This window comes from Scyliorhinus torazame, chromosome 16 (assembly GCF_047496885.1).
Source record: "Scyliorhinus torazame isolate Kashiwa2021f chromosome 16, sScyTor2.1, whole genome shotgun sequence".
Lineage (NCBI taxonomy): Eukaryota > Metazoa > Chordata > Chondrichthyes > Carcharhiniformes > Scyliorhinidae > Scyliorhinus > Scyliorhinus torazame.
This window is the reverse complement of record NC_092722.1, coordinates 158,417,666-158,431,421: the sequence shown is the minus strand read 5'-3', so window position 1 is coordinate 158,431,421 and position 13,756 is coordinate 158,417,666. Positions and strand designations below refer to the sequence as shown.

At 53.4% G+C, this 13,756-nt stretch overlaps 1 protein-coding gene across 1 annotated transcript in view; it reads right to left on the bottom strand.

Moving 5' to 3' along the window:
* Positions 1-13,756, bottom strand: part of LOC140392309 (scavenger receptor cysteine-rich domain-containing protein DMBT1-like) — a 101,925-nt gene that overhangs the window by 8,423 nt on the left and 79,746 nt on the right. Inside the window, exon 7 of the mRNA XM_072477626.1 lies at positions 12,219-12,236. Within this exon, the coding sequence (XP_072333727.1) occupies positions 12,219-12,236 (18 nt within the window). The remainder of the gene's footprint in view (positions 1-12,218; positions 12,237-13,756) is intronic.

The following is a 13,756-nucleotide window of genomic DNA, read 5'->3' as shown; positions in this document are numbered from 1 at the left end:
ATCTGGGTCATATCATTGACAAAGTCGTTGTACATAAAGAGCCAAAGTAGACGATTGAGATCCTAGAAGCTCCACAGAATGTGACACAGTTGAGTTGGTTTTAGGATTGCTCATTTATTATGGCAAATTCATTCCTAACTGATCAATGAGGCTGAAGCCATTACAACTTTGCTGTGGGTCAAACAAGCTTGGGCACTGAGCCAAAGAATGTGAAAATGCTTATCAAAATGGCAAAGAAATGTGTGAGGGAGGAGTATCCGAAAAACGGTGCCATCCCCGATTTCGAGTAAAATTGGATTCTCCAGCCAATCGCCGAATGCGATTTCGGCGTCGGCAATCGAAAAACCCCACCCTAAGTGTTGACGCCAACCCAGAATTTGTAGACATTCACGACAGAAAAACTTGCGCCACACCTGGACCAATTCTGCTGCAGTTAAAGGGCTCGCACCATGTGGAACGCAATTGATTCTAATAAGAAATGGTGCCGGAATGCCGGTTTCGCGAATGACACTCAGGAGGCTCACAAGCTGAGCTGTATATGCACACTTCACTCCCCACACCTGCCATCCCGGCCAACAAGATGGAAGCAAGGAGAGCGGCATCTCGTTTTACTGACGACGACCTGGAGACCCTCCAGGATGCCGTGAAGGAGAGGAGGATGACCCTGTCAGCGGCTCCATCTACACCCTCCGGACCAGCCAGCAGTGCCAGAAGAAACGGCACAACCTCCTCAAGGCGGTCAGGGTGAATAGACATCACTGTGCCTCTCGCACTACCCGTGTCCCAATCACCCATAACCCAACACTCCCATCCTAGAGGGCTTGGGAACCCCAACCCTGCCGCAAATGCTGGCAACCAAACCGGCCGCCATGGCCGGGTGACATGGCCACTGAGGCCACCAGCTACGCAGAACCTGGGCTGTGTGCGTCAAACTGTTGAACACTGTCATCTTCTATTCATGTCACAGTAGGCCATGTCTGGGAACATCAGCGGCTTTGTCCAGGTGCTGGCAGACGTGGCGCAGACGCAGAGGGATATGTCCCATTCCCAGGGGGAGATGCCACATTACTGGCTGATGTGACCCAGAAGGTAGTGGCACAGTCAATGGATGATGTGGCGCAGTCCAGACAGAGATGGTCACTCCTTGTGCTCCATGGCCATGAGAATGCAGGTCCTAGTCGATACCGAAGCGGGCCTCCAGGACTGGCAGTGCAAGGTGGCGGGGAGCCTCAGGGGATGGTTCCGCACGCACCCTTGACCCTTGGAGTAACCTGGGGCCATCAGACACCCTGAGGGAGGAGGAGGTATTGGGTCTCGTGTCAGTACCTCCCGCAGGGGAGGTGACAGACTCCCCCCCCCCCCTCCCCTCCTGTCCCTAGTGCATCTGGTGGGTAACGGGGGGAGCAGGCGGCACCATACCACCCGGGAAGCCTGTGCAGCAGCCGGGCCCATCCAGGCTCAGTCGCCCCAGAAGACACCTGCCCATGGGGACCAACGTCGCAGGGCGGAATGACAGCAGGCCACCTCTACTTCTGCTGTACCACCTGGGGAACCACCAAGGCATAGTGTTAGGGCCCCTCTGGGTGGGGGAGGGTAGGGTTACAGGTGTGTGAAATGGGATTGGTGCCAGGAACACAGTGTTGCCTACTCACCCTGCCCGCCCTGAGGAGGTCATGCAGTTTTTTCCGGCACTGCTGTCTGGTCAGGATGGTGTTACCCACGGTGCTGAGCTCCTCTGCCACCTACACCTAGGCATGACGAATGGTGGTGGCTGGCAGCCTCCTTCACGGGCCAGGGTACAGGGACATCGCCTCTCCTCCACCCCGTCCAGGAGGGTCACCAGCTCGGCGTCCATTAAGCGTGGGGCCACAGGACTTGCTGCCATCTTTTTGTGTGGTGTGTGTGGGAGTGCAGTGTATATATGAGGCTGCAGTTTGTCAGTCTCCTGAATGTCAATCACGAAACCGGCGAATCCGGCACCATTTCTCATTGGAATCGACTGTGGTCCACATGGCACCGGTGCCAGCCCCTTAGTGGTAGCTAAATCAGTCAAGCTGTGGCGGCAGTATTGCTAACGTGGAACTCAACAAATTCTGCACCGGAGTCAACACTTAGTCTCAGAAACTGAGAATCTAGGGCAGCACGATGGTCCAGTGATTAGCATTGCTGCCTCACGGCGCGGAGGTCCCAGGTTCGATCCCGGCTCTGGGTCACTGTCCATGTGGAGTTTGCACATTCTCCCCGTGTTTGCATGGGTTTCGCCCCCACAACTCAAAGATGTGCAGTGTAGGTGGGTTGACCACGCTAAATTGCCCCTTAATTGGAAAGAATGAATTGGGTACTCTAAATTTATTTATTTTTAAAAACGAGAATCCCGCCCCTTATTTCTTTCTCATGTTGAAAACGTACCGGTAAATACAAAAGTATCCAAGATCAATCCAGTGATGGGAAAGGTTATGGATAAAATCCAAAAAGGCACTTTAGCAAATGTGCACTGAAAGAATACAAACCGCAAACCCGACATTGTCCCAAAGTGGAGGTCACTGCAGGTTCCACAACAGCTGCCGCGACTCACCATGGGGCGATTGTGGAGGTTCCCCCGACTCAGCGTTCCCGGATAGCAGGCGCTAGTATCGAGTGGGACACCAGAGACAGGAAAGAGGCTCCGGGAGATCATGTAAAGGTGCAGTTCCCCAGCAAGGACCCGTCGCCATCCCACCCTGAGAGGCCGCAGGCATTTATAATAATAATCTTTATTCATAGATCATAGAATTTACAGTGCAGAAAGAGGCCATTAGGCCCATCGAGTCTGCACCAGCGCCTGGAAAGAGCACCCCACTCAAGCCCACGCCTCCACCTATCCTCATAACCCAGTAACTCCACCTAATGTTTTTGGACAGTAAGGGCAATTTATCATAGCCAATCCACCTAAGCTGCACATCTTTGGACTGAGGGAGGAAACTGGAGCACCCGGAGGAAACCCACGAAGACACGGCGAGAACATGCAGACTCCGTACTGACCCAAGCCAGGAATCGAATCTGGGACCCTGGAGCTGTGAAGCAACAGTGCTAACCACTGTGCTACTGTGCTGCATGTATTGTCACAAGTAGACTTACATCAACACTGCAATGAAGTTACTGTGAAAAGCCCCTGGTCGCCACATTCCGGCACCTGTTTGGGTGCACTGAGGGAGAATTCAGAATGTCCAATTCATTTAACAGCACAACTTTTGGGCTTGTGGGAGAAAACCAGAGCACCCAGAGGAAACCCACGCAGACACAGGGCAAACATGCAAACTCCATACAGCGAATCAAGGCTGGAGTGAAACACGGTCCCCGGTGTTGTGGGACAGCAATGCTAACCACTATGCCACCGCCCCAGGATTCTGTAGTGCTGATATGATTGAAGTAACACAGCATTCAGAATTAAAATAAAAGAAACTTGAAACTGGTGATTCTGAGTTAACTGAAATTCAGTTAAGAATGAAAAAGTTGGACAAAAAAGGAAAAGAAGGTAGACTGAAATAAGCCGGACGAAGGAAAAATTCTAGTTCCTGACTTGCTCTTGTAGCCTCAATATTTATTTAGTTAATCCAGTTAAGTGTTTGATCAATGGAATCCGCCAGGATACGGACAGTGGGGGGTTTTGGCAATGGTAATGCCAAAAATCATCATGGCAGAAGGTTAAATTGTTCATTTGTTGGAGATGGTCATTGCCTGGTTACTTGTCACTTGTCAGCCTAAGTCTGAACGCTGTCCAGATCTTTTGCATCCAGCCTTGGACGGCTTAAGTATCTGAGGACTTGCAAATCACAGAATTCTTACAGCACAGAAAGAGTCCAATCAGCCCATCGGTACCCTATGCGCTGCTGGGGAAAGTCGAAGACTAACCCAACCAATTGGAAGGCCTCCGTATCCTCCAACTTGTGCAGTTTGCTGATTGGGCAATGCCGGGAGATCGGGTACTAAAACCTGACAAAACCGCATGGCTGTTCGGAGATTATGAGTTGACCATAAACAAGGTAGGATAGGTACGCAATGCCACAGATAGAAGACCGATACAAAAAGTTAGCTGGGGGTCATTCCTTTTCCAAGCGTAACATGAGCCACGCCTATCTCTAGCTGGAGCTGGACGCCAATTCCGTTACTAAACCATTAATATCCACAGAGGCTGTATGAGTACACAGGGTTGTCGCTTGGAATGTCGTCGACTTGCACAATTTTTCATAGCATAATGGAGAACATGCTGAGAGGGCTACTGTGTGTGGCGGTGCTTTGGCGATATCCTGGTCACTGGAGCCACAGAAAGGGAGCATCTGAGCAATCTGGAGGAAGTCCTCCGTCGGTTCTGTGAGAGGGGCGCCCGGCCCAAGAGGCGAAAGTGCGTTTTCTATGCAAAGGAAGTTACATACTTAGGGTATTGCATGGATCAGGATGGACTACATCTGATTGAGGTGAAGGTGGAGGCAATAAAGCAAACCCCACTCCGGAAAATACGACAGAGATATTGTTATTCATACATATAGTAAATTACGACAATGGGAAATTTATTCCCGCCTGCCGACCATCCTCGCCTCACTACACGCATTACTGAAGAAGCACCAATAATGGGCATGGAGGGCGCCTCAGGAGGAGGCCTTTGCCAGCATAAAACAGGAGCAGTTTGTCCAACAACAGAGCTGATGGTAAGGAAACATATCAAGGACTCTGGCCACTGCGGAGTGTGATTACGCCCACATGGAAGATGAAGGTTTGACTGTCATATTTTCAGTGAAGAGATTTCACCAATTTGTGTATGGGCGTCGATTTCACCATTGTGACAGACCAGAAGCCATTGCTAGAGGTTTTTAAAAGGACATGACAATCCCGCCAATAGCGTCCACCAGGAATCAGCGATGGGCCCTGTTACTTGCAGCGTACGAGTACGCCTTCGAGCATCACCCAGGTTCGTAGATTGCAAATAAGCACGCACTGAGCAGGCTCGTGCTTTTAGCATGCCTGCCATCCCCAGGGAGGGCCAACAAAGTCGTTGCGACGTTTAACTTCATGGACATCTTGCCAGTCACCGCTGCCCCGATCCGCGATTGGACGCAAAAAGACTTATCACTGTCTTACAAGGGAGCTCAGTATGGAAGATGGCATTCACCTGTGCCAGATTGTGTTGTTCTAAGAAAAGAACCCAAACACATTCCCATTAGATTGTGGTCTATAGACTTTATCAGGCAATGTAATTGTATATTTTCTGTTCCTTAGTTCTAGCCAAATAGATTCTGCTCTTGGCCCCTCTGGAATATCTGCTGTCTCCAGCACTGTAATTGTCTCGTTAATCGCCGCTACTCCCTATTTCCTCCTTTCCTATCAATCCTGATCACTTTGCATCCAGGAATATTTAACAGTTAGTCCTGCTCTGCTTTGAACAAATTGTCTGTCATAACCAAAACATCGTGGGCGGGATTCTCCGTTTCATAGACAGGACACGATTTTCCAAACTCGTTATATTCTCGCTCAAGCGTAATGAGGCTGGTGAATAGCGGGAGAGGCCAAAAATGAGATTCGCGGCAGGCACCAAACAGCTTGTGTGTGCAATCGGCCTGCTCCCATAGGTGAAATTGGAATCTTGCCGTAATGTGGGGATAAACCAATTATCACAACTTAAGCCCCATTTCCATACAATTAACAAGAACGGCTCAATATCCAATGGCCTCCCATCATTCAGCGGCCTCCCCAGCAAGTGCTCACGCTGGCGCTCATTAGTACTCCAATTGAAAGGGCGGAAGGGCTTCTGTGGGGAGCAGACTCAGTGGGCTAATTCTGCTCCTATGTCTTGTGGACTTATGATGGGACCATGTGATGGAATGGCCAGCTCACATGCAGGGATAACCCAGGTGGACTGTTGAAAGTGCTACCATAGGCAGGAGTCAGATGTTGTCAAACGATGCGGCGAGCCAGAGCTCATGGCAAAGCGGGTCTGGTCCATGGATGCTGATGCTGCCAAACCAGGTGCCGCAACCCACAGTGAGGCAGGTAGGCACCTCAGAGGTGGTGCAAAGGGAGGAGGTGGCACAGGGGCAGTGCTCATGGGAGGGGGTGGTGTGGGGGTGGGACGGGGTGTCTGAGCAGCTGGCCAGGCCCTCTAGTAGGTGATCCTGGAGGCGATTAGGGCATCCCATGCGCACCTGCCCTGGTGTTGTACGTTGTGCGGCCTCCTGTGCCAGCCCAGGCCCCATGTCCTGCCCACCTGCGCCCTCCCCTGCAATCTCCTCGTCAGAAGAGGTAGTTGTGGCATTCATCCTCCTCCTCTAGCACATCGCCCCTCTGCTGCGTAATGTTGTGGATAATGCAGCAGGCCACCACGATGTGTGAGACCCTCTTAGCACTCTACTGGAGAGCCCCGCAAGAGCGGTCCAGGCACCTGAAGCTGGGGAGTGAGATGCAGGGGATGGTGGGGAGGGGAACCCATACGGTCGGTGTCACTTTGCACATCCATGGCCACGCAGGGCGGTCAGCAAGATGCACAGTATAGTGGCTGCCTTGCAAGACGCTCCAGTCCTGTGGGGAGGAGAGGAGGGGTCACCCTGACCCCACAGCCCAACCCCTGGTCACCCCTCCATCATCCTCTCGCTCCCCCTTAGCCCTGGTAGACACCTCTCCCCAGCGAGTCCTGCCAGTGGCAAGACCGACAACCCACGGTTACGCATCTACATGTCCTACCTCCTCTCTCTTCTTCATCAGCGACAGCGCCTGTTTCCCGATTTCAAAAACCACAAGTGGAACTCACCGTCAGCAATTCCTCTTGCGACTTCCGGTTGCGGCTATGCCTAGGTAGGTCGCACTCGGCAGCTCTCGCCGGGAATGGACTTTTGGGCTCTTCAGAGGGGCCCCAACGGCAATTGTTCGACGGCTCCCAGCGTGGGAAGGTGACAGCAAGGTCCCCCCGACATTATATGGATTGGACCAGGAGTGGAGCTGTTAAAAAAGTGATCCTGGTGCAGCGGAAAGTGCGAGGGAGGGAAAGCAAGATGACAGCGGGTGGAGACCAAGCAGCAGGAGTTTCTTAAAAGCTGCTTTGAGGAGCTGAGGACAGAAATGCTGGGGCCAATGAAGGCGGCGATTGAGAAGCTTGTGGTGACCCAGAAGGCCCAAGGGGCGGCGATCCGGGAGATGCGGCAAAAAGCCTCGGAGAACGAGGACGGGATCTTGGCCCTGGCGGTGAAGGTGGAGGTGCACGAGGCACTGCACAAGAGGTGGGCGGACAAATTTGAGGACCTGGAGTATAGGTTGAGGAGGAAGAATCTTCGGATTCTGGGTCCCCCTGAAGGAGTGGAGGGGCCCGATGCCGGGGCATATATGATCACGATGCTCAATTCGCTGATGGGCGCGGGAGCTTTCCCGAGGCCCCTGGAGCTGGATGGGGCTCATCGGGTCCTGGAAAGGAGACCCAAAGCCAACGAGCCGCCAAGGGCTGTAGTGGTGAGGTTCCACCGCTTTATGGACAGAGAGTGTGTCCTGAGGTGGGCCAAAAAAGAGCGGAGCAGCAGGTGGGAGAACACGGAGATCCAAATTTACCAGGACTGGAGTGCGGAGGTGGCTAAGAAGAGGTTTGGTTTTAACCGGGCTAAGGCGGTGCTCCATCGGAAGGGGGTGAAGTTCGGGATGCTGCAGCCAGCGCGATTGTGGGTCACATTCCACGATCGGCACCACTATTTTGAAACGCCTGATGAGGCATGGAACTTTATCCAGACTGAAAAGTTGGACTCAAACTGAGGGTTTGTCGTGGGGGGATGTTTACTGCGTTTGGGGAATGTTCTTTTTGTTTTGGTGCTGGGTGGGGATGGGTGAATGGATTTGATGTGGGGGCTGTGGGAGAGTGTGGGCGTCGGTATTGGAGGGGCAGGGCCCCGTGGAGGAAGAGGGGGGTGGAGGCCCGGGGATGGGGAGTTGGGGTAAGGCCACAAAAAGGAGCTGCGCCAGAGGGGGCGGGGCCGGCTCAGGAAAGCGCAGGTTTTTTCCTGCATTAGGGAAGGATGGGGGTGGGGCCGGGGGTGGGAGGGCGGTGCTGGAGAGGAGCGCACACTGACTGCCAAGGGGTGGGGGGAATCTCACACTGGAGGGTCGATGGAATGGCGGGAGAGGCCGGGGTCAGCAGGAGTCAGCTGACTTACGGGAGTGTCATGGGGGGAGCAAAATGGCTAGATGAGGATCTAGTGGGGGGAGGGGGGGGAACTGGGTTGCTGCTGCATTGGCCAAAGGGGAGCTGGAAGTAGGAGAGGTAGTCGGGGCGGGAGTCTGCCGCCTGGGGGACTGGAGGGTGCGGGAGGCAAGGGCACGTGGCTGGCCTAGAAAAGGAGATGGCTAGTCGGCAGGGGGTGGGGCGAGTAGCCCCCCCCCGCCCGATCATGCTGATAACTTGGAATGTGAGGGGCCTGAACGGGCCGGTCAAGAGGGCCCGGGTGTTCGCGCACTTAAAGGGACTGAAGGCAGACTTGGTTATGCTCCAGGAGACACATCTGAAGGTGGCAGATCAGGTTAGGCTGAGAAAGGGATGGGTAGGGCAGGTCTTTCATTCAGGCTGGATGCGAAGGACAGAGGGGTTGCAATACTGGTGGGGAAGCGGGTGTCATTCGAGGCACTGAACATTGTAGTGGATAATGGAGGTCGATATGTGATGGTGAGTGGTAGGTTGCAGGGGGTGCGGGTGGTACTGGTGAACGCATATGCCCCGAATTGGGATGATGCTGGATTTATGAAACGCATGCTGGGTCGGATTCCGGATCTGGAGGTAGGAAGCTTGATAATGGGGGGGGGACTTCAACACGGTGCTGGACCGAGCACTGGACCATTCGAGGTCCAGGATGGGTAAGAGGCCGGGTGCGGCCAAGGTGCTCAGGGGGTTTATGGACCAGATGTGGAGAGTGGCTCTATGGAGGTTTGCCAGGCCGCTGGCCAGGGAATTTTCCTTCTTTTCCCACGTCCATAGAGCTTACTCCCGGATAGATTTTTTCATTTTGAGTAGGGCGCTAATCCCGAAAGTGGAGGGAACGGAATATTCGGCCATAGCCATCTCGGACCACGCCCCGCATTGCATGGAGCTGGAATTGGGGGAGGAGAGAGACCAGCGCCCGCTGTGGCGCCTCGATGTGGGACTATTGGCGGATGAGGGGATGTGCGGGCAGGTGCGGGGGTGTATTGAAAGGTAATTGGAGGCCAACGACAACGAGGAGGTGCATGTGGGGTAGTCTGAGAGGCATTGAAGGCAGTGGTCAGGGGAGAGCTAATCTCCATTTGGGCCCAGAGGGAGAAGAGAGAGGGGAGGGAGAGGGAGAGGTTGGTGGGGGAGATTTTAAGGTTGGACAGGAGGTATGCAGAGGCCCCTGAGGAGGGGCTACTTAGGGGGCGACGGAACCTCCAGACAGAATTCGACCTGTTGACCATGGGGAAAGCAGAGGCTCAGTGGAGGAAAGCGCAGGGGGCGGCGTATGAGTATGGGGAGAAGGCGAGTCGGATGCTGGCACATCAGACTTTTAATAAGGCGAGGGAGGGGGTGACCTTGCCCCTGACAATGTCCAGGGCGCTGATTTCTTTGATCTTGAAGAGGGACAAGGATCCATTGCAATGTGGGTCGTATAGACCGATCTCGCTCCTCAACGTTGACGCTAAGTTGCTGGCGAAGGTGCTGGCTACGAGGATTGAGGACTGTGTCCCGGGGGTGATTCATGAGGACCAGACGGGATTTGTGTAGGGTAGGCAGCTAAATACAAATGTGCGGAGGCTCCTCAATGTGATTATGATGCCCTTGGTGGAGGGGGAAGCGGAGGTAGTGGCAGCTATGGACGCGGAGAAGGCCTTTGATCGGGTGGAGTGGGAGTATCTTTGGGAAGTGTTGCGGAGGTTTGGGTTCAGGGAGGGGTTCATCAGTTGGGTCAGGAAGCTATATAGAGCCCCGGTGGCGAGTGTGGCTACGAACCGGCGGAGGTCGGAGTACTTTCGGCTGTACCGGGGGAGGAGGCAGGGGTGTCCCTTATCCCCCTTGTTGTTTGCACTGGCAATTGAGCCGCTGGCCATGGCACTGAGGGAGTCCAGGAAATGGAGGGGATTGGCTCGGGGGGAGAGGAACACCGGGTGTCGTTGTATGCCGATGACCTGTTGTTGTATGTTGCGGATCCAGTGGAGGGGATGGCAGAGGTCATGCGGATCCTTAGGGAGTTTGGGGACTTTTCGGGGTATAAACTCAACGTAGGCAAGAGTGAGCTCTTTGTGGTGCATTCAGGGGACCAGGGAAGGGGGATAGATGAGCTACCGCTGAAGAGGGTGGAAAGGAGCTTTCGGTACCTAGGGATCCAAGTAGCTAGGAGTTGAGGGGCCCTGCACAAGCTCAATTTGACACGGTTGGTGGAGCAGATGGAGGAGGATTTTAAAAGGTGGGCTATGCTGCCACTCTCACTAGCGGGTAGGGTGCAGTCGGTCAAAATGACGGTCCTCCCGAGGTTTCTCTTTGTGTTCCAGTGCCTTCCCATTTTGATCCCCAAGGCCTTTTTCAAACGGGTAAGCAGGATCATCATGGGATTTGTGTGGGTGAATAAGATCCCGAGGGTGAAGAGAGTGTTTCTGGAGCGTAGCAGGGACAGGGGGGGGCTGGCGCTGCCGAATTTGTGTGGCTATTATTGGGCTGACAATGTGGCGATGATCCGTAATTGGGTAATGGAGGGAGAGGGGGCGGCGTGAAAGAGGCTAGAGATGGCGTCCTGTGTGGGCACGAGCCTGAGGGCGCTGGTGACAGCACCGCTGCCGTTCTCGCCAACAAGGTACACCACGAGTCCGGTGGTGGCGGCGATGCTGAAGATCTGGGGGCAGTGGAGGCGACAGGTCAAGCCGAGCTGGGGATTGGCATTATTTGGGGTATCGGACGAGCCGGGAGTGCAGGAGGCGAAAGAGGCCGGTATTCTGGCCTTTGCGTCCCTGGTAGCCCGGCGGAGGATTTTGCTACTATGGAAAGATGTAAAACCCCCTAGTGTGGAAGTTTGGATCAATGACATGGCAGGGTTCAACAAGCTGGAGAGGATAAAATTTGCCTTGCGAGGGTCTGTGCAAGGGTTCCTCAGGCGGCAGCAACCGTTCCTAGACTATCTCGTGGAGCGTTAGGAGGAGGTCAGCAGCAGCAGCCCAGGGGTGGGGGGGGGAGAGGGGAGACGGGAGGAGAGAGGGAGGGGGGAGTTCTTTTGGGGTGGCGTTTGGGTGAAGGTGATTTTTTCCCCCGATTTGTGCTTTTAAATGTTATATGGGGAGTTATTGTATATGGGGGAAATCCAATGTATAATTTCTGATTGTTGTGTTTTTGTTTCTTTTTGTTGGGGGGAGAGGTTTTGTTGAAAATTTGTTGAAAAATTTGAATAAATTTCTATTTTTTTAAAAAGCAATTCCTCCTGCCAGAGGCGGAGCATCGCGGGAGCCCAGGAGAATACCAGGTCAGGCCTGCTAATGATATGCCAACGGTGTTTACTGTAGGTGCGGAGAAGAGCGCACTGACACCTTTATTGAGGAACGAGCATGGCACTCTGTCACGCTCCCAGATCCGGCCACGATTTTGCCTCACACGCGATTCTCCACCCAATCGCCTTTCCCGATTCCAGCATCGGCCTTCAGAGAATCACGTCCCATATTTCCATGTAAATCTTCATATGTAACTCACAAATCTTATTTACCACACTCTGTGCATTCACATACATGGAAATCTAAATTTTTGTTTTATTACTTCCTCCCAAAATAATCACCTCACATTCTCCTTTTGCTAATTTTCAGCCCACCTGACAAATCTGTTGATACATTTTTGCAGTCTGCAGACTTTTCCCACACTAGCAACTACATATCATCTAGAAATGTCTCAAACATGACAACTACACTTTAGTCTAAATCACTGGCATACCGAGAAAACAAAGGAGCCAACACTAAGCCCGAAAGACCCCCAATGGAAAGAGCTCTCCAGTTATAAAAAAACATCTACCATCACTCTCTGCTTCCTGCCAGGGCCAATTTTGGGTCCAAGCCCCTTGCCTTTATATTCCAAGGACTGTTGCAATCCTGACCAGTCTGCCATGTGGGACCTTGTCAAAAGCCATGTTAAAATCCATGTAAACAACATGAAACGTGATTCAGTCATTCCCTTGTTACTTCCTCAAAACTTTCAAACCTTAATTAAAGCTGAAAATTCTGTAAATACTCACCAGGTCCAACTGTTGTAACTGTGGAGAGAGAGAAACAGTGAAAGTGCTTCAGATTGTGATCTTTCATCAGAATTGTGTGGTCATTTAACTATCTTTTCCTGTCACTCTGGGATTTTACTGGGATTTCATTTCTGTGTGGGGGGAACAGCAGGTGAATCTCCACAGGTTCAGCAGGGTGGGGTCTCCTATTTGTGCATTCTTAAAGACCCTTGGAGGGGCCCACTGGTGACAGTGTTCACCCTGTGACAATGGCATCACCAGCCTTCACCAACCTCCCCTGCTTTTTCTCTCCAAAATCCATCACTGGGACCTACCTGACCATCCTCGATGATCCCAGACTCCATTTGCCTGGTCAGAAGAGCACACCCATGCACTACATCCTAGGCGGGATTCTCCGAAACGGCGGCTAAGTGTTGATGCTGGTATAAACACCTGAGAGTTTCACGCCTGTCAACGGGCCCCTTGGCCCAGCGATTCACTTACCTAAAGGGGGCTACAAGAGCGCCGGAATGCTCCGTGCAGCTCCGGCTGCAGATACGGGACCCTGCACTCTGGCCACAGGTCTGCGCATGTGCCCTACGAAACGTGGCGGACCCACACAGCAAGCCGGCCCCACAATATAGCCCCGATCGGAACGCTGGCCGCCTCCGGTGAAGGACCCCCCCCCCCCCCCCCCCCCCCCCCACCCCTCCCCTCCAGCAGGACGGCCACGGCAGCCCCTGCTCCGGGTGGAGCCATGTTAGAACCACGCCGGCGGGAACACAGCCAGCTGCTGGTGGAGAATCACTGCGGGGGCCTCTTTCAATGGCCCCTGTCCGGCGCTGCGTCGACCGATCGTGGGTCTGATGCCCCATTCTCCGCCCCTGTGCCGAATGCGATTTTGGCGCGGAGGCTCGGAGAATCCTGGCCCCTCCTTTTCAGGTGCAGCCTCAGCAATGGCCATTGTGCCAGTGGTTCTGCTGTGGCTCTGAGTTACTGTTTGACTAACAACTCCTGGAGGGTGGTCGCCCTCCTTAACACAAACCACAGCCATGGCTGACAGGATGGACCCTGGATGCCACAGCCTGTTGAATTGCTGTTGCTTCCACTTTCAAACCCTCTTCTATTGCTAATTTCTGCCATTGCTATCCATGTAACTCTCAGCTTTGTATATTCACGTAGTGATTGCTACTTCTGCTCACGCTCTGAATTCCGGTCCTCGGGCTCCTCTTGCTGACATCAATTTCTTCATAGGTGGTTGTTTAAGTCATGAGAAATTTCAGAAAGTTCCCACATAACACAGTGAGTGGAATCTTGTCTCAGTGACAGGGGCCTCGATTGGCAGCTGTATAGGCAGTGAGCCACCTGTATCGCCTCTTTCCGAGAAGGCCCACCTCACCTTGCATCATTCAGGCAGAGCAGGCCAAGGTGCAGGGGGCAGAGGTCCCACCTGCTGAGACCTGCAGTCCAATCAGAGACTGGCAGCTCTCCTGTACTCAGCAGCATCACCATGGATGCACTGCTGATGCCAGGGCTACAACTACCCAAGGCCTCAGATC